Source organism: Delphinapterus leucas, chromosome 3 (genome assembly GCF_059928025.1).
Source record: "Delphinapterus leucas isolate spDelLeu-1000000601 "Yukka" chromosome 3, BTC_Dleu_Yukka2, whole genome shotgun sequence".
Classification (NCBI taxonomy): domain Eukaryota; kingdom Metazoa; phylum Chordata; class Mammalia; order Artiodactyla; family Monodontidae; genus Delphinapterus; species Delphinapterus leucas.
The window spans coordinates 1,395,011-1,412,298 of record NC_143131.1 but is presented as its reverse complement, the minus strand read 5'-3'; the positions used below and the strand labels follow the sequence as shown (position 1 = coordinate 1,412,298).

The 17,288-nt window shown below is 40.8% G+C and overlaps 1 protein-coding gene across 1 annotated transcript; it reads left to right on the top strand.

Annotated features, from left to right (window-relative positions):
* The first annotated feature begins 946 nt into the window (after positions 1-946).
* On the top strand, positions 947-16,807 carry LOC149749495 (protein TASOR 2-like). Its single transcript, XM_089908628.1, is given in 6 exon segments — positions 947-1,749; positions 6,486-6,728; positions 10,492-11,315; positions 11,317-11,369; positions 11,696-12,125; positions 15,325-16,807. Coding segments are annotated over 6 exon segments (3,780 nt in total). The 5' UTR covers positions 947-989; the 3' UTR covers positions 16,795-16,807.
* The last annotated feature ends 481 nt before the right edge of the window (positions 16,808-17,288 follow it).

The following is a 17,288-nucleotide window of genomic DNA, read 5'->3' as shown; positions in this document are numbered from 1 at the left end:
ACAGCACTATATAAGTTTAGGGTTTACCAGCATAAAGATTTGACTTACATACATTATGAAACAACTACCACAGTAATTCTAGTGAACATCCATCATATCATATAGATACAAAATTAAAGAAAATAGAAAAAACATTTTTTCCCTTGTGATGAGAACTATTAGTATTTCCTTTCTTTTTCCTTCTTTGGCTGCGTTGGGTCCTCGTTGCTGCAGGCTTTCTCTAGTTGCGGCTAGCGGGGGCTACTCTTCATTGCAGTGCACGTGCTTCTCATTGTGGTAGCTTCTATTGTTGCAGAGCACTGGCTCTAGGCACGCGGGCTTCGGTAGTTGTGGCATGCAAGCTCAGTAGTTGTGGCTCGCAGTCTCTAGAGCGCAGGCTCAGTAGTTGTGGTGCACGGGCTTTGTTGCTCCATGGCATGTGGGATCTTCCCAGACCAGAGCTCGAACCCGTGTACCCTGCAAAGGCAGGTGGATTCTCAACCACTGCGCCACCAGGGAAGTCCCAGTATTTACTTTCTTAACTTTCATATGTAACGTCAGCAGTGTTAATTATTTTTTATTATGTTGTACATTACATCTTTAGTACTTATTTATCCTATAACTGAAAGTTTGCACCTGTGACTACCTTCTTAAGAGAATTTGAAGTAGGTCATATAAGGTACAGATTAGATACATTTTAAAAGCAGAAAATGAGAATAGAAAAGTAATTCTGCCAACTCTAAATGCCGGTGCATTGAGCCCACGCTGGGCTCCTGGTCAGATGAGATGGAGCTGCAGGCAGGCCTGCCTTCTTCATTCTCACCTGATGATCCCATCTGAGTGACTCTTTTTTGGTTCTGTGTGTGCGTGTTTTCATATATATGGAGATAATATATGTTCATTAAGTGCATCCATAAGTCTTCTATTAATTGCTATTTAGATTACCATTTGAAACACTGTATCATATTTAACCATCCTGTAATTTTGTAATCTAAAGCGTTTTTTCCTGCATGTTTTTGAAAAAACAAGAACTTTGGGTTTTTAATACATGTGTATACATTTTAGGGCTGAAAGACTTGAAAGTTGAAGATGACATCTCATTGAAGGTGGTACCTATTTTACCTGCCCTTAATTGTGCCCTGCTGGAAGCAAAGAAATCATTTTCTGAAAAAGGAATCTGTCCAAACACATTAGTAAAGCATAATCTCCAAGAACTGTACAAGGTGGACAAAAGTCCTTCATTGACTGCTGCTTCTCAGGATGGAATTAAAGAGACTGCATTCTTTGGCAAAGTGTCCAGTGGTTTTGACTTGACTCCTCCAGCTGAAAAGTGCCCTTTACAGTCTTTAACTCAGTTGAGATCTTATTCTTCAAATCCTAATGGGTACATTTTGGAAGTATCTACTGCACTAGACTTATTGGCAGACTGTCCTCAGTCTCCATGTATTTCAGATGGAATTTGTGACGCTGGATTTTCTTTAGTTATGACTCCAAATGCTGAATTTCACGACTCAGCGGCAGAAGTAAGAAAAGAAACAGAAACACAAAAGAATTCTGAAGAGATGTTTAAAGCAAGGCAGGGAGCTCTGGTCCCATTAAGTCCCGCATCAAATCTGAGAGTTCAGCGTAAGAGAAAAGCAGGCACGCTGCCCGTGGTACAGAGTAAAAGGGTGAAGTTGTGCCATCCCTTTCCCAGAAGAACTCGTGGTGGAGCAAAGAAGCGTCCAGACTCTCGCACAACTCTCAAGTTCCGTCAGAAAAGAGAAAACGGTAAGCATGGTCTGTATGGATTTTCAGCTGAGCAATTAGTAATAACTGTTGTGTGTTAACCCTGTTCCTGTGTGACCATCCTGGACTGTAGCTTGACAGTGTCCGTTAGCTCTCTCCAGGTGATCTGTGTGCATGCTAAAGTTGGAGAAGCGCTAATCTAGATAACATGAAAATCAAGAAATAGGACAAAAGCCCACCCACCAATAGCTTGTATTTCACTTGTAAAACTGCTCAAATCATCACTCAGTTATTTACTTACCTGTCTAAGAAGTACGGTATTTCAGATGGAATTTATTGATGCTGGATTTTCTTTAGTTATGACTCCAGGTGCTGAATTTCACGACTCAGCGGCAGAAGTAAGAAAAGAAACAGAAACACAAAAGAATTCTGAAGAGATGTTTAAAGCAAGGCAGGGAGCTCTGGTCCCATTAAGTCCGGCATCAAATCTGAGAGTTCAGCGTAAGAGAAAAGCAGGCACGCTGCCCGTGGTACAGAGTAAAAGGGTGAAGTTGTGCCGTCCCCTTCCCAGAAGAACTCGTGGTGGAGCAAAGAAGCGTCCAGACTCTCGCACAACTCTCAAGTTCCGTCAGAAAAGAGAAAACGGTAAGCATGGTCTGTATGGATTTTCAGCTGAGCAATTAGTAATAACTGTTGTGTGTTAACCCTGTTCCTGTGTGACCATCCTGGACTGTAGCTTGACAGTGTCCGTTAGCTCTCTCCAGGTGATCTGTGTGCATGCTAAAGTTGGAGAAGCGCTAATCTAGATAACATGAAAATCAAGAAATAGGACAAAAGCCCACCCACCAAAAGCTTGTATTTCACTTGTAAAACTGCTCAAATCATCACTCAGTTATTTACTTACCTGTCCAAGAAATAAGGTATTTCAGATGGAATTTGTGATGCTGGATTTTCTTTAGTTATGACTCCAGGTGCTGAATTTCACAACTCAGCGGCAGAAGTAAGAAAAGAAACAGAAACACAAAAGAATTCTGAAGAGATGTTTAAAACAAGGCAGGGAACTCTGGTCCCATTAAGTCCCGCATCAAATCTGAGAGTTCAGCGTAAGAGAAAAGCAGGCACGCTGCCCGTGGTACAGAGTAAAAGGGTGAAGTTGTGCCGTCCCTTTCCCAGAAGAACTCGTGGTGGAGCAAAGAAGCGTCCAGACTCTCGCACAGCTCTCAAGTTCCGTCAGAAAAGAGAAAACGGTAAGCATGGTCTGTATGGATTTTCAGATGAGCAATTAGTAATAACTGTTGTGTGTTAACCCTGTTCCTGTGTGACCATCCTGGACTGTAGCTTGACAGTGTCCGTTAGCTCTCTCCAGGTGATCTGTGTGCATGCTAAAGTTGGAGAAGCGCTAATCTAGATAACATGAAAATCAAGAAATAGGACAAAAGCCCACCCACCAATAGCTTGTATTTCACTTGTAAAACTGCTCAAATCATCACTCAGTTATTTACTTACCTGTCTAAGAAATAAGGTATTTCAGATGGAATTTGTGATGCTGGATTTTCTTTAGTTATGACTCCAGGTGCTGAATTTCACGACTCAGCGGCAGAAGTAAGAAAAGAAACACAGACACAAAAGAATTCTGAAGAGATGTTTAAAGCAAGGCAGGGAGCTCTGGTCCCATTAAGTCCCGCATCAAATCTGAGAGTTCAGCGTAAGAGAAAAGCAGGCACGCTGCCCGTGGTACAGAGTAAAAGGGTGAAGTTGTGCCGTCCCTTTCCCAGAAGAACTCGTGGTGGAGCAAAGAAGCGTCCAGACTCTCGCACAACTCTCAAGTTCCGTCAGAAAAGGGAAAACGGTAAGCATGGTCTGTATGGATTTTCAGATGAGCAATTAGTAATAACTGTTGTGTGTTAACCCTGTTCCTGTGTGACCATCCTGGACTGTAGCTAGACAGTGTCCGTTAGCTCTCTCCAGGTGATCTGTGTGCATGCTAAAGTTGGAGAAGCGCTAATCTAGATGACATGAAAATCAAGAAATAGGACAAAAGCCCACCCACCAAAAGCTTGTATTTCACTTGTAAAACTGCTCAAATCATCACTCAGTTATTTACTTACCTGTCTAAGAAATAAGGTCATTCAGTTTCTGAACTGTCCTCGGACAAATTCGAGTGGAAGAAGAGGATCTGCTAAAATCAGGCACACTAAGAACAGATGGCAAAAACTGATAAGTGATAGCCTGAACATGTTTAAAGAGGGGGGAAAGTGCCTGGACTCTCCCAGAACTAGAGCATCCTGGGGCAGAATTTCTAATCCTTTGTGTGTTTTAAAAGTGGTCGTCTGGATCCTACTACAGACCTACTGAAACAAGGTCCAGTGGCCTCGAGACATATATATTGAAACAGTTCCTCAAGTGGTTTTGTTGCCCCCTGAAAACTGAGGGAGAATCAGCGTCCAGAGCCATTTAATGTTAGTCAAATGCACTTCAGTGAACAGAGCACGACAAATAACACAATTTTGGCTTAGAGTCATCTCAGATTATGTGTGGTGTATTTTGTTTAAAACTAGGGAACTTATGCTCTATGACCCCTTAGCGAAGAGGTGAGCAGACTTGGGCCAAAGGGTCCCTCAGGCATTACCTGTTGTCTCTGTACTTCACTGTGCTGGCACAGGTGGGCGGCTGTGACTGAGGTCTGGCCCTTCACAGAAAAAATTTGCCAACCCTATCTATAGTATTTTGAATTTTAAAATTCTGATGCCTAAAGAAGAAACACTGGAGGTGTGTGGATCCCCAGGATCCTAGATAATTAAGATTTTACCCTGTGGTTTAACAAGTAGTTATTTCTGGCCAATTATAGTTTGAGAAATTGTGTGTGTGTGTGTGTGTTTAGGAGGGTGGTAGAAAGAACGGCAGTATGAAGCAGCAACTCACACTCTACATTTCCTCACAAATTCCAGGCCAACCATATTGGGTTTCTCTCTATATGAACCATTTTAAAGGTATTAAATAAATTACCTATAATTCAACATATATGTTGTCACTGTTTCTCAAGTGTGCTAATTTCATCCACTATAAGAAATATGTTTTAGGGATGTCCCTGGCAGTACAGTGGTTACAACTCCACACTTCCAGTGCACAGGGCACGGGTTTGATCCCTGGTCAGGGAACTAAGACACAACATGCCACAGAGTGTGGCCAAAAAATGAACAACAACAACGATGTGATTAAACCAGCCAAGATGACTAAATATAATACCACAAAAGCTCAAAAAAAAATAGAAAAGAAATACATTGTATATTGTAGTCCAGTACACACAAATTCATACATTACTGAAACAGAAATTTCAGGAAGCATTTACCCTAACTATGTGTAATACAATCTGATATCTTCTGTTTCATTTAACAAAGAATTCTGGTTGCAGCCCATTAAGTTTATTTTATAATACACCCATGGGTTATTGCATGCAGCTTGAGAAACATGTCATTGAGTGATGCAAATAAGCAGGGCAGTCCGTGCAGGGTCACCTGTTTCGTGTTTCTCCTTTTCCTCGCAGGACCTAGGTTGTGAGAGATGTTCCCCTCCCGCCCGTGCAGATGTTACGCTTCCCCTAGTCTTGATCATCTCATCTTATTTTCTTTCTCTTCTTAATTTAGTCTTAACAGTTTTCCTGCTTGACTTATATTTTGCCTTTTTTTATGCTAAAAATTTTAGAAATTGTAACCAGTATAAAATCAGAAGTCTTACTCTAAAAACAAAACTGCTGCTTTATTGCCTTTGATAGTTTAGTAGGGAAGAAAATAATTAGACCCAGGGAAATGTACAACATTAAGAGAGTCTAAAAGCTTTTTTAAAAAACCGTTTATTTTTCTAACCTTCAAAAGAATAAAATGAAACTGGTCTCTTTTCTACATTTCACTAATAACCATCACATTCTGAAACTGTTTAATATGTTTTCTGTTCTCAATCAATTAGAAATAGTATTTTCCATATAACGTGATTTTAAAATATTTGCAAACATTCACACGTGTGATTATTTTATATCGTCAATGGGGAAAACGTTTTCACAGGGAACATTTATTAACATTTTTTTTTAACTCTTAAAGGATTGAAACACTTTCTGCGTGTGATACAAGCAGGTTGTTAATAGTTTTTTCTCCTCATGTGCCCCCACCTTTAGTTCTTTCCTTCCTTCCCTGCGAGAAGTAAAGCTGAGCATTTTGTAAGAGAAATGAGCAATTATAATAGATTTATAGGAAGTTAAATCAGAAGAGGACTTTCTTCAATGTACCTTCCTCTGTCTTCTCTTAAGAGATGATTTTTCAGGCAGTGTTAAAGCTTTGATATTTAGGTGTAGTGAAGGAAAATATGTAAGATGGCTCTTTGTGAACCTACAGTCTCTTCTCTACAGTGTGATCATGGTTTTAACCATATGGCTTTATGGGAGCTGTGTCGCTTTTGTGTAAATTGAATTATCCGTCACCCTGTGCTGTGAACTAGCATGTTCAGCCTTACCTGCCACATCAGTCAGCAAAGATTATGGAATCTTTTTTAAAAATTAAGTCATGCCTTGTTTCTATAAAGTTATTACTCTGATATTTTTCTCCTAATCCTAATTAGGGATATAGACCAACACTTAGCAAGTTCAAAAATCTTTTAATGAAATACCCCAAATTTTATATTTTATTCCCCATTATTAAAGTTTCCCCCCAAAACAAATCAAAGGAAAGCTATGCTGATAAATATGTGCGCCCCCTACCCCTTAGAAAACGGTGTCTTTTCTGCATAAGGTGCTGAAGTGCTGACTGCACAGTTTGTACAGACAACCAAATTGGATTGGAAAAACCAAGAAGCTCCTATTTCTAAAGATGTTCCAGGGTCAACGAATGCTAAAAGGGCAAGGAAACGAGAGACATCTCCAGTCAAAACTGTTCCAAGGGCTGAGCCACCTGTGAAGAATTCTCCACAAAAACAGAGGGAAAATATAGTAAAAGGCAATCAGAATCCCAGAATCAGAAAGCAGCCACAACCTGGTAAGAAGTCCTCTTCCTGTAAATTTCAGCACCGTAATACAGACTAATCGAGATTATAAAGTAGTATATTGAAACAGTATAAGATCAGTTGAAATCTGTCACGTTCTTGTGGTCTTCTTTAGTTCAGACACTGACAGGACAAGTAACTTGGTTTCCCATTGTGAATAAATAAGAAAGTGCCAAGATTCATACCTTCACTAAATAGACCCTACTTTTCATTCTGCAGAAAGCCTGAACATGAACTGTTTAGCAGAGTTAAAGTATAAATGGCCTTTTTTAATGACTAAATTCACAAGCAAGTAGCATCTGGCAGTATTTTTCTGGACCATAATCAGTTATAGAAGATATTATAAGTTTGTCCAGAGGGAACTGTAAAGACATGGTTCAAAGCAGTCAGTAATCTCGAATCCTGTATTTCACTTGTATTTTTTCTTGTTTTTTTTCGGTACGTGGGCCTCTCACTGCTGTGGCCTCTCCCGTTGCGGAGCACAGGCTCCAGACGCGCAGGCTCAGCAGCCGTGGCTCACGGGCCCAGCCGCTCCGCGGCATGTGGGATCTTCCCGGACCGGGGCACGAACCCGTGTCCCCTGCATCGGCAGGCGGACTCTCAGCCACTGCGCCACCAGGGAAGCCCCTGCATTTGGTTTCAAAAGGCATTAAATTAATTTTAAAAGCAGCTTTACTTTTCTACTTCTACTTGTGCGGAAGTGAATAACCAAGTCTCCTTCTGTGAGCCAGCAGCTGACTGCTGGTTCCGTGTTCCACCTGCTGGAACCTCCTCGTTGCTGGCACGTTCCCTCATCACCGCGGACCTCACTTTTCTCCCAGCTCCATGTCCCTCTTCATACCCGTCTCTCTGAGTAGAGTGCAGCTCCACCAAGCTGCAAAATCTATACATTTTACAGTATCTTCGGTATTGAGTCCTACTGTGTTGTATGTGTGGTGGTGTTTTTTGTTTAGAAAAACCTTCATTTCCTCATATCTCTGTATTTCCATCAGTTTTCTGTCTAATCTCATGATTCTACTTTCTCTCATCTACCTTTAGGTTTTTTAAAAGCCTCAAATTTAGTGGAATTCAGGGAAAGACTCTTGTTTTGTTGGGGTGATGGTATTATGGATGAGCTTGGTTTTTTCTTTCCTCATTGTTTAAAAAAATTTTTTCGGCCACACCTTGCAGCATGTGGGATCTCGGTTCCCTGACCAGGGATCGAACCCACACTGCCTGCATTGGAAGCGCAGAGTCTTGACCACTGGACCACAGGGAAGTCCCTTTCCTCAGTTTCGTTAATGTTGTTTATGGCTGAAGATTTTTCTGAAAGCTCCTCAGTCATATCACCGTACAGCCTGTAGAGAGTCATACCCAACACAGCCTCTCTGCTTGTCTCCCCAGGCAGTTACGAGGTGGTCTTACCCACGGGTGCACATTTCTCTCCTGCCGTTTCCCAATGCGTGCCTTCCCTGCCAGGCACATGGTGCCACCCACACGAACCACGCCTGTTGTCACTCCTGTGCAGTCCCCTCTGCTCAGCTAAGTCCACCCGGAGTCATTTCCTGATGCTCTGATCTGCACTCATTTCTCCTTTTTTTTCCATTTCTTTTTTGGGTTTTTGAGAACGTTAAAGAGTTAATTCATACTATTTTCCAATCATCTGGTGTGTCTTGGTCCTGTCTTTCCAATTAGTTTGTAAACAGGATGAGTATAGATACATACATAATGCATTGTATTCCCAGCCTTGTCATTAGAATTCCTTGTGCTGAATTGGCTTCTATATACTTGTAGGCTAATCGATTAGTGGGAGGAGGTGTGCAACTGGGCATTGGCAGAAAAGTGAGCCCAGAAAATGAAAAGTTTCCAGAATGGGTATTCAGAAATAGGGCGATTTGTATTGCAAGTGTCTGTATATATTGTGCAGCCACATTCCAAGTTAAAATTTTAAGATTACCACCTTTTAAATAATGTGTTAATTTTTTCTTTTATTTCTTAATCACCCATGCTAATCCACTTCATTTCCTTTACTTGAAATATCAGAGTTTAAGAAGGCTCAATCATTTTGTTACTGAAACTAATGGTTTTCTGTCCTTTTTAAAGTTTTCAATATAGTTTTTATTTACTGAACTCTTTAATTTTTTATAATTTATTTGGCATCATTTTATCTATATTTCTTAAAAGAGATAGATGATCAGTATTGTATTTTTAATTAATTGAAAACCTCTAGCAAGTCAGTTATTAAATGATTTACCTGAAATGACACATATGAAAATGAACCCTTTTTCTTGACTCAATACAGTGTTCTCTAGATTCGACCTTCCTCATAGTGATACTCAGTGTAAGAACCATAGTATTTAAGGATAGAATGAACTTAGTGTCAGTAAACACATCAGATCCTAAAATGAATGTGTTTCCAGTACACCCGGAGGGTTCACGAGACAGCCCTCTTTGGGCCACTTTCTCGTACCTCACCCCGTTGGGCTTTGATATTTTAAATAAAAACTGGGCAGTGGTTGATTAATTTTACCCTCCTCACCATACACACACTCTTGTCATTCTGTTTGATGACCTCATAGGCCAGAGTTTTCTCTGTAAATGTACTGTCATTGGGCTTTGCAGACAGGTTAGTAATTTATTTCAGACCTGCTACTGCTAATTATAAAGAGGAGCACAGTTGGCTTTTCTGTCCATCCAGCCACCTGCTACAGGGACTCACTGCCCAGTATTGTTGAGAACTTTGTCCTTCATGATAATCACATTTTAAAAGGCTGAATCAAAGTCCTGAGAAGGCAAGTAAACCACCTGAGAATGTTAGTTTTCTGACCGAATGCCAGTGGGTAGATTTGAGTACCTGCTGTAAGGAGAATTATCAGTAGATGAGGAGATTTGCTTTTTTGCAGATAGAATAGAGAGGAAATGTTTTTAATGCAGAAACTGAAGTTTTAAAACTTGAAATTAATTGGCGATTCTGAATATTCTTACTTTTCTCATTTTTTATTTGTATCGTAACGTATTATAATTAAACATCAGTACGGTTAAAAATCATCTCTATTTTGAACTTAGGTGGTTTCTCTAATAACTTGCCAAGGGAAATGATTTCTAAGAAAGTACATTAACCTTCTATGATATACACTTTAAACTTAGAAATTCTTAGATTCTCACTAGATTGTAAGCTCTCTGAGGGCAGGAGTCTTGTTTTCTTGTTTTTGTTTTTTTCTCTTTGTATATTTCTTTAGCTGAGCAGTATGCCTTGTGTGTAGGTCAGTACATGCAGGTTTTTTTTTTTTTTTTTTTTTTTTTTTTTTTTGCGGTACGCGGGCCTCTCACTGTTGTGGCCTCTTCCGTTGCGGAGCACAGGCTCCGGACGCGCAGGCTCAGCGGCCACGGCTCACGGGCCCAGCCGCTCCGTGGCATGTGGGATCTTCCTGGACCGGGGCACGAACCCGTATGTCCTGCATCGGCAGGCAGACTCTTAACCACTGCGCCACCAGGGAAGCCTGAGTACATGCAGTTTTGAAGGGTGATTTCTTTTTAAATTAATATGCACATTCCTTAAGACTTGTTCCTTGGTAAATACATTATAATACATCAGGAAGTTGGACAAGACCTCACTCTGGTAATAAAAATTTAACATACAATTTATGCAACATATCAAGAGGTTTTTCTTGAATATGTTGACTTAACTGTTGATTTTCACTGAACCATAGGAATATGACAAAGAATTAATTCTATGGAAATCAAGTGTTATGTGTCTTTTTTTCTTTTATGCTGAAGCCAAAGGAAAAACTTCTTCACAGCTTCAATCAGAAATTTCAGATGGTCAAGAAGATGTTATTAGCATAAGTACAGCTCAACCAGAAAATATCACAGTGGCTCCAGAAGACCCACCTGAAAACTCCATTGTCAACTGTGACTCCCAGGCCCTAAATATGTTGGCTGATCTTGCATTAAGCGCTGCTACCTCTACCACACCATCCTCTGAGCCCAGAAACTTGCCCTGCTCCTCTGAATTGCCACAGAACGATGTTTTGCTTTCTAAAGAACATTCTTTGCGTGGTACATCAGACCATGAATATCATAGAAGAGTTAAAAGTCAAAAAGGTGGACCGTCATCCAAGCCCTCCTCTGATAAGAGTAATCTGACATCAGACCCCACGGTCAGCCAGGAGGAAGAAAGCTTGGTTGCTGGCATTCAGGCCCCTGCAGAAGCCCAGTCAGCACTGCCCGAGGAAACCCTAGAAAGTTCCGACGCAAGCCAAAGCTCTGTCATTGCTGTGGAGCGTTCCTATGCCCTGCTCCTTGCAGAACATTCAAAGAAGCATCTACAGCAGAGAGGGGCCCCAGGCCCTGCGTTTGCCAAGAATGGCACAAAAGGCCCTGAAGCGGGAACCCCAGTGGGGAAAGTGATGCCATTTCGGCATCAGCAGGTCACCTCCCCACTGCAGCAGCTTTCCGAGGCCCCAGCGCTCAGGCGCAGGAGCGGGGTGCTGCCCTCCAGCCTGCAGGACTTCTGCCGCTCTCGTACCGTATTCAGCTGTGACGGCTCCTTTAAGGTCACTTTCGTATGGGAAGCAGATTACGTGTTCAGCTTAGACGGCAAGTAAGTATAGCAACAACCCCCTGGAGAAGACTGTAGTCAGAGCACTACACGGGTGAGTGGGAGTGACCCTGGATGAAAACGGATGAACTTTTCTGTTGAGATAAATGTAGCGAGAAGGGATACTTGTGCTAAACTCTGGGGAGGGAGAAGGAAGTGTGTAAAATCCAGTAACTTGGGAATAATACCAAGCAGATTCACTGTAATCATTTGTTATATCAACTTCATTTTTATCTTACTCATTGTTTCATGTTCATGTAATTTTTAAAATAAAAATGAACACAAAAACTAAGGTTAATAATTAAGGCACTTACTTATAAGATAATCAACTAAAACAGTCATTTTCAATGATTTTGGTTTCTTCTTTCTTTAAAATCTCAGGCCTTGGAATACTGATTTACCAGATACCATGGAAGAAGTGAAGCTTTTACTTCATATGTGGGTAGCTCTGTTTTATAGCAATCAAAACAAAGTCATACAATCATCCCGAAAAGTAGTAGAACACAGCAACCCAGCAAAATACGTGTGCATAAATAGCACGTTAGAATCGTTTGAATTCAGTGAAATTGAAGAGTCCTCCGGTGTGGAAAGGTGCTCCGTAGACCCTCTGTTGGAGACTAATGAGGCTCCCAGAGGTCCTACTGCCAAAGTGTCCTTCCCAATCACTGACCCCCTGCTTCCTTTCATGAAACCACCGCCTGTGAGAGGCTTGGAGCTTTGGGTGCAGAATGAACAGAAAGAAATGTTTGCAACAGCAGGTCATCCAGAGACCCCAGAAAGCCAGAATTTCATCTATTCCTGTAATAATGAGGTAGGTCAAGCTGAATACTGTAAATGCTGGTGTTATTTTTGAAGAAATATTTTTTGTACGTAAAATCACATTCATAACAAGGCATTGGTTTCTTTTAGGAAAGTGGATTCTCTAGCTATGTAAAGGATTAGAATGCCAGAAACTTAGTTTACAAAGTCTGGATTGTCTGCAGGTGGAGCTTATCTACCATCCTGATTGAAGAAACAAAAGGAGGAAAAAAATCGTAGGCCTCAGATGATCTGGGAGCCAACCATAATTATGTAGCTTTTTAGTTGTATGATTTGGGGCAAATTACTTGTTCTCTGAGCTTATTATCTTTTAAAAGAGGTGAATAATACTTATTCTGTTTACCTATAATAGTGTTTATGGATCAAATGCAGTAATAATAAATATAAAAAATCTTTGATAAACCTTAAAGGAAACTAAAATTGAATATATTAAAAAATATTTTTAAAAACAAATCCTGAGGGCTTCCCTGGTGGCGCAGTGGTTGAGAGTCCGCCTGCCGATGCAGGGGACACGGGTTCGTGCCCCGGTCTGGGAAGATCCCACATGCCGCGGAGCGGCTGGGCCCGTGAGCCGTGGCCGCTGAGGCTGCGCGTCCGGAGCCTGTGCTCCGCAACGGGAGAGGCCACAACAGTGACAGGCCCGCGTACCACCAAAACAGAAAACAAATCCTGAGACAGTAAATAAAATGCCAGACCTCTCATAGTCTGCAGATAACTGTTTGTAAATATGAAAAATACACTTTGTTTCATTTCACTGTTCTCAACTGATAGGACGGATAATCGAATTTTTTTTTTTTTTTTTTTTTTTTTTTTGCGGTACGCGGGCCTCTCACTGTTGTGGCCTCTTCCTTTGCGGAGCACAGGCTCCAGATGCGCGGGTTCAGCGGCCACGGCTCACGGGCCCAGCCGCTCCATGGCATGTGGGATCTTCCCGTACTGGGGCACGAACCTGTATTCCCTGCATCGGCAGGCAGGCTCTTAACCACTGCGCCACCAGGGAAGCCTGATAATCGAATTTTAATTGGAGCAAATTAAAAAGTTGTATCAAGATTCTAAGTAAATGGATTGACAAAATACCTGCCTTTTTAAGCTTTCAGAGCAGATTTATTACAGAATAATTTTACATGGGTTTGGGCACCTTCAGTGCCTGTGTTAACATTGAGTTTCTGTACCTGGGCTTCCGTGGGGATTTGCAGGTCCAGGGGTGAGCCTCAGAGGGTCTGTGAGTGTCTGCAGATGCTCATCTTCATCAGAATGAAGACTGGTGGAACGCTGTGGGCCAGAGACTGGTCTGAGCCCTTCACTCGCATTAGCTCAGTTAATTCTCACACGGCCGGGTGAGGTAAGGACCGTGCCACCCATCTTATAGGTGAGAAGACTGAGGATGGAGAAGTACAGAATGGCCTGGAGGCACATAGTAAATTGTCCGGCCAAGACTCAGATCTGGACACTCTAGCTGTTTCTCAGTGTCTAATTCTGTGGATGTATTTATGTATATATATGCACATATGTGTGTGTTTATATGTGTACACATAAAATATATGTTACGTGTGTATGCGTTCTTTTTCTGAGGATGGGGTTCATAAATTTCATCTTATTCTCAAAGAGATACATAAAATCACTACCTTAGAATAAGAAAGTATTTATGTTTAGTCAGGCAGATTTTAATTATTACATATATATTTATACACACACTAGTTTCTTATAAAGTATTTTCGGTCGTGGTAATATATATTAACTTACTTTAGTAATGTCCAATTAGGAATGATTTTCTTGCAAACATGAAAGAGTATTAAGTAGAAAGTAGAATGTTAAAATTAACGATTCCTAACACTTTCTATAGCATATACTTAGAAACATGTTTCCGTCATCTTCTTGAATACTGTACCCATACTTTAAAGGTGCACACACCTTTAAATCCTGTACCACTCCCTATTCTAGGGCAAACTAGGATTATCAAAGTTTTCATTTCACTAAGAGCACAGGCATGGTGAGATTCTCGACTATGGCCCAACATTATCAGCCACAGTACGATTGGGAGGGTCATAGAACTGTTCTCAGAATGAGTGTGCCATCAAGAGTTTTCTACGCTTTGTATCTGGCCAGTCGTGTCCCCTTAAAACCAAGTCTCAGCTCCTCCCTGCCAATTGCTCAGGTCAGTGTCTTTCTTTGACTAAGGCAGAAATGTTTTTAACAAGAGATTTGAAACACAGGTCCTGACTTACAACACGACTGCTTCAAAATCTGGCAGGAAATCTGTGGCCGTAGTGTTCCAGAGCTACAGGTGTAGGTCAACTGTATGGTCAATCCACTTTACCATATTCTGAACAAGACCATTCTTCAGCCTTTAAAAAAAAGAAGAAAAGAAACAGCCTTTTTATGAGGTTATCAAAATTGTCCAGAGGTATTTCTGTTACTGTTTATGCTAAATCCTTTCTGGTACTGTTTAAATCAGTCCTTTTAGTTGAGTTTATTAATGCAAGCTGCACTGTGTTTTCTGCTGCTTTGTTGAATAGGGAGGTATTAAAATGAGAGAGAGATTATGTCCAGTTATAAGCTAAGAAGACAGCTAAGGGGTAAGGGACTTTTATTTAACAGGATAGAGATTGATACCTTGGGAAAGCTGCTTATCAGTGTATTCTGAGTACAAGAGATAATAATTAGTGTTTCCTCATGGGAACATTCCAGATGACAGTGCATTTATAGTCTAATTGAAAGCTGGTGTTTAAAATAAGTTATTCTTTGCTTTAAAGATTATCTTTTAATCTTACTAAAAATAATTTAAATTAATTGAGCACTTTTTCCTCTACTGCTGCATTTCTGAATTAAGTGATGCTATTTAGCAAACAGTCTGCATTTTCAAGTCTTTAAATTGCCAGTGGTCTAGCCGCTTTTCTTCCCAAAAGTCCATTAAAAAAAAAACAAAAAAAACAAGGCTGTGCAACTAAGAAAGTTTTGGAGTTCTCGTGTGTGTGTATTTAGATAAAACAAATTCCTATTTGGGGGGTATTTTAAGCCTAAGAAGAGAGGGATTTGCTTGATCTCTACCCTATGAAGATTCAAAAGAACAGAGCAAACTAAAATTGATCTTTGTCTGTTCTGTTCTTCACATATGTAAATGCTTGAAAAAAAGATCTATTTGGCCCTTGATTTTTTAAATTAATTTATTTCTTTTGCTTTTATCATTTCAGATAATTGGGGGGAAAGCCGAACAAGAGACATCAGATAAACTAGAGACCTCTAATCTGGTGCTTTCTAGCATTGGAAGTACCCAAACTAATGGATCTTCTATTCCTGCTGAAGATAAAACCTTTGAGCCACTTGATGGCACACAGGTGACATCTTATAATGATACTGTCACACAGTCCACATTCGCCAGGACTTACGATGGGATCAGCAATCCGTCAATGATTTTTCAAAAGTCTGTGTACAGCACCCTTGAAAGCAAAGTTGATGTTTTTCATGCAAAAATGCAAACAAAAACAGGTGCTTTGCAGGGCTTTATCCAGCATAGCAGCCTTATAATCAAAGAATGTCAGTCATCCTTGGAAGGGGAGGATGATACGGAGTATGGAGTGATTAATCTGGAACGAGTTACATTCAGTTTTGAAAAAAATGCCTATGCACCGATACAGACAGAAGTTGTAAACAGAGCTGATAAACCTACACCCTTTAATGTGGAGTTGATTAAACAAGTATCACCTGCTACAAGCCTTAGACATCCTGTGTCCGCATTTGAAAAGACACAGGGTCTTAGGGACGTTCCCTCTCTGGCAATGTCAGGACAACAAGGCGCTAAGTACCTTTGTGCCTTCTCAGTGAGTAGAGAGATACTTGCTAAAGAAATGTGTTCGTTACAGAAAGGGCAGGCTGTTGCAGGCTCACCATCGCCGTCTGATAATTGCCTTGTAACAGAGGCATTATCACTAGTTAAAAGTTCTAGTTATTTGTTACCCAGAGAAGAAATGAAGCTCTCTCAAGAATGTTTTCTGTCGACCCAGAGTCTCTTCAGCATCTCTTCGGAAGACACTGTAGAGTCGTCCCAGCTTGAAGAAGTAGTCTCATCGTCAGCTTCTGATCCCTTGGAAGAAAAAGATTCACTTGACTGCATCCCATCAGTGAGGAATGCTTCGGATGGCTCTTCAGAACTAAAGAATGACAAGAGTGGTCTAAACAGTGAACACATGAGTTTTGAAACATTTAATTCTGCATTTACCAAACAAACCAGCCTATCTGTGAATAGAGAGGAAGTCAGCCTCGAGTTATCAGAGGAGGATTCTGACCTTGACCTCACTCTCACCATATCACCGCCCACGAGTCCCTGGGAAGAAGCATCCGCTGGTGAAATGGAGCAGCAGCAGGAGGCCCCGTTACCCTGCTTAGAGCTTCAGGAGACAGCGGAAGAAATAATTGAGCCTGAAGAGGTGCCTGATGTGAACTCTGCTGATCACACGTCAATGAAACCACGAGAAAGTGAGAGAAAAGGTGATAACTTACAGACAGTGGCTTTCATACTTTCGAAAGAAACCTGTGCCCTTGAGGTTGCAGAGGAAGTTCAAGTTGGTTCAGACTTCTCCTTCAGTTGTTTTTTTTTGTTTGTTTGTTTTTTGTTTGTTTTTGTTTTTGTTTTTGTTTTTTCCCTCCTTCAGTTCTTTAATTAAAGAAGTGTCACCAGCTTCTAGTCCTGACTGCCAGGTACCAGGTGAAGAAGCACAGCCAGCTTGGGCTGTATTTCCAAGTAGTTTTAAACTCTGTGATGCACACTATGAGAAAACTGACAGATCCTCCCAGGTTGAAACAGTAGATTTGGCCATAACAGAAAAAGAAAATTCTTTTGTTGGTCCCACCCATCCAGTGGGACAAGATAACTTAACTCAGATATAGAAGGAAAAATACCAAAATTTAATAACGATGATATTTTGTGGGATTTTAATTTTATTCTTTATGTTTTCCCTGTATTTTCTACGGTCGGAATGACTACTTTTACAGGCAGAAAAAAATAATAATGCTTAGTTTTGTTTTTTTTTAAATCAAAGTAAGAAATCAGCCAGGTTATTACAATTCATTGTCCAACTTCTTACCTCGCCTCAGCCATGTAAAACGGGGGTTGACCGAGACTTGGAAGAACCACCCAGACTGGCAGTGGCAGCATGGT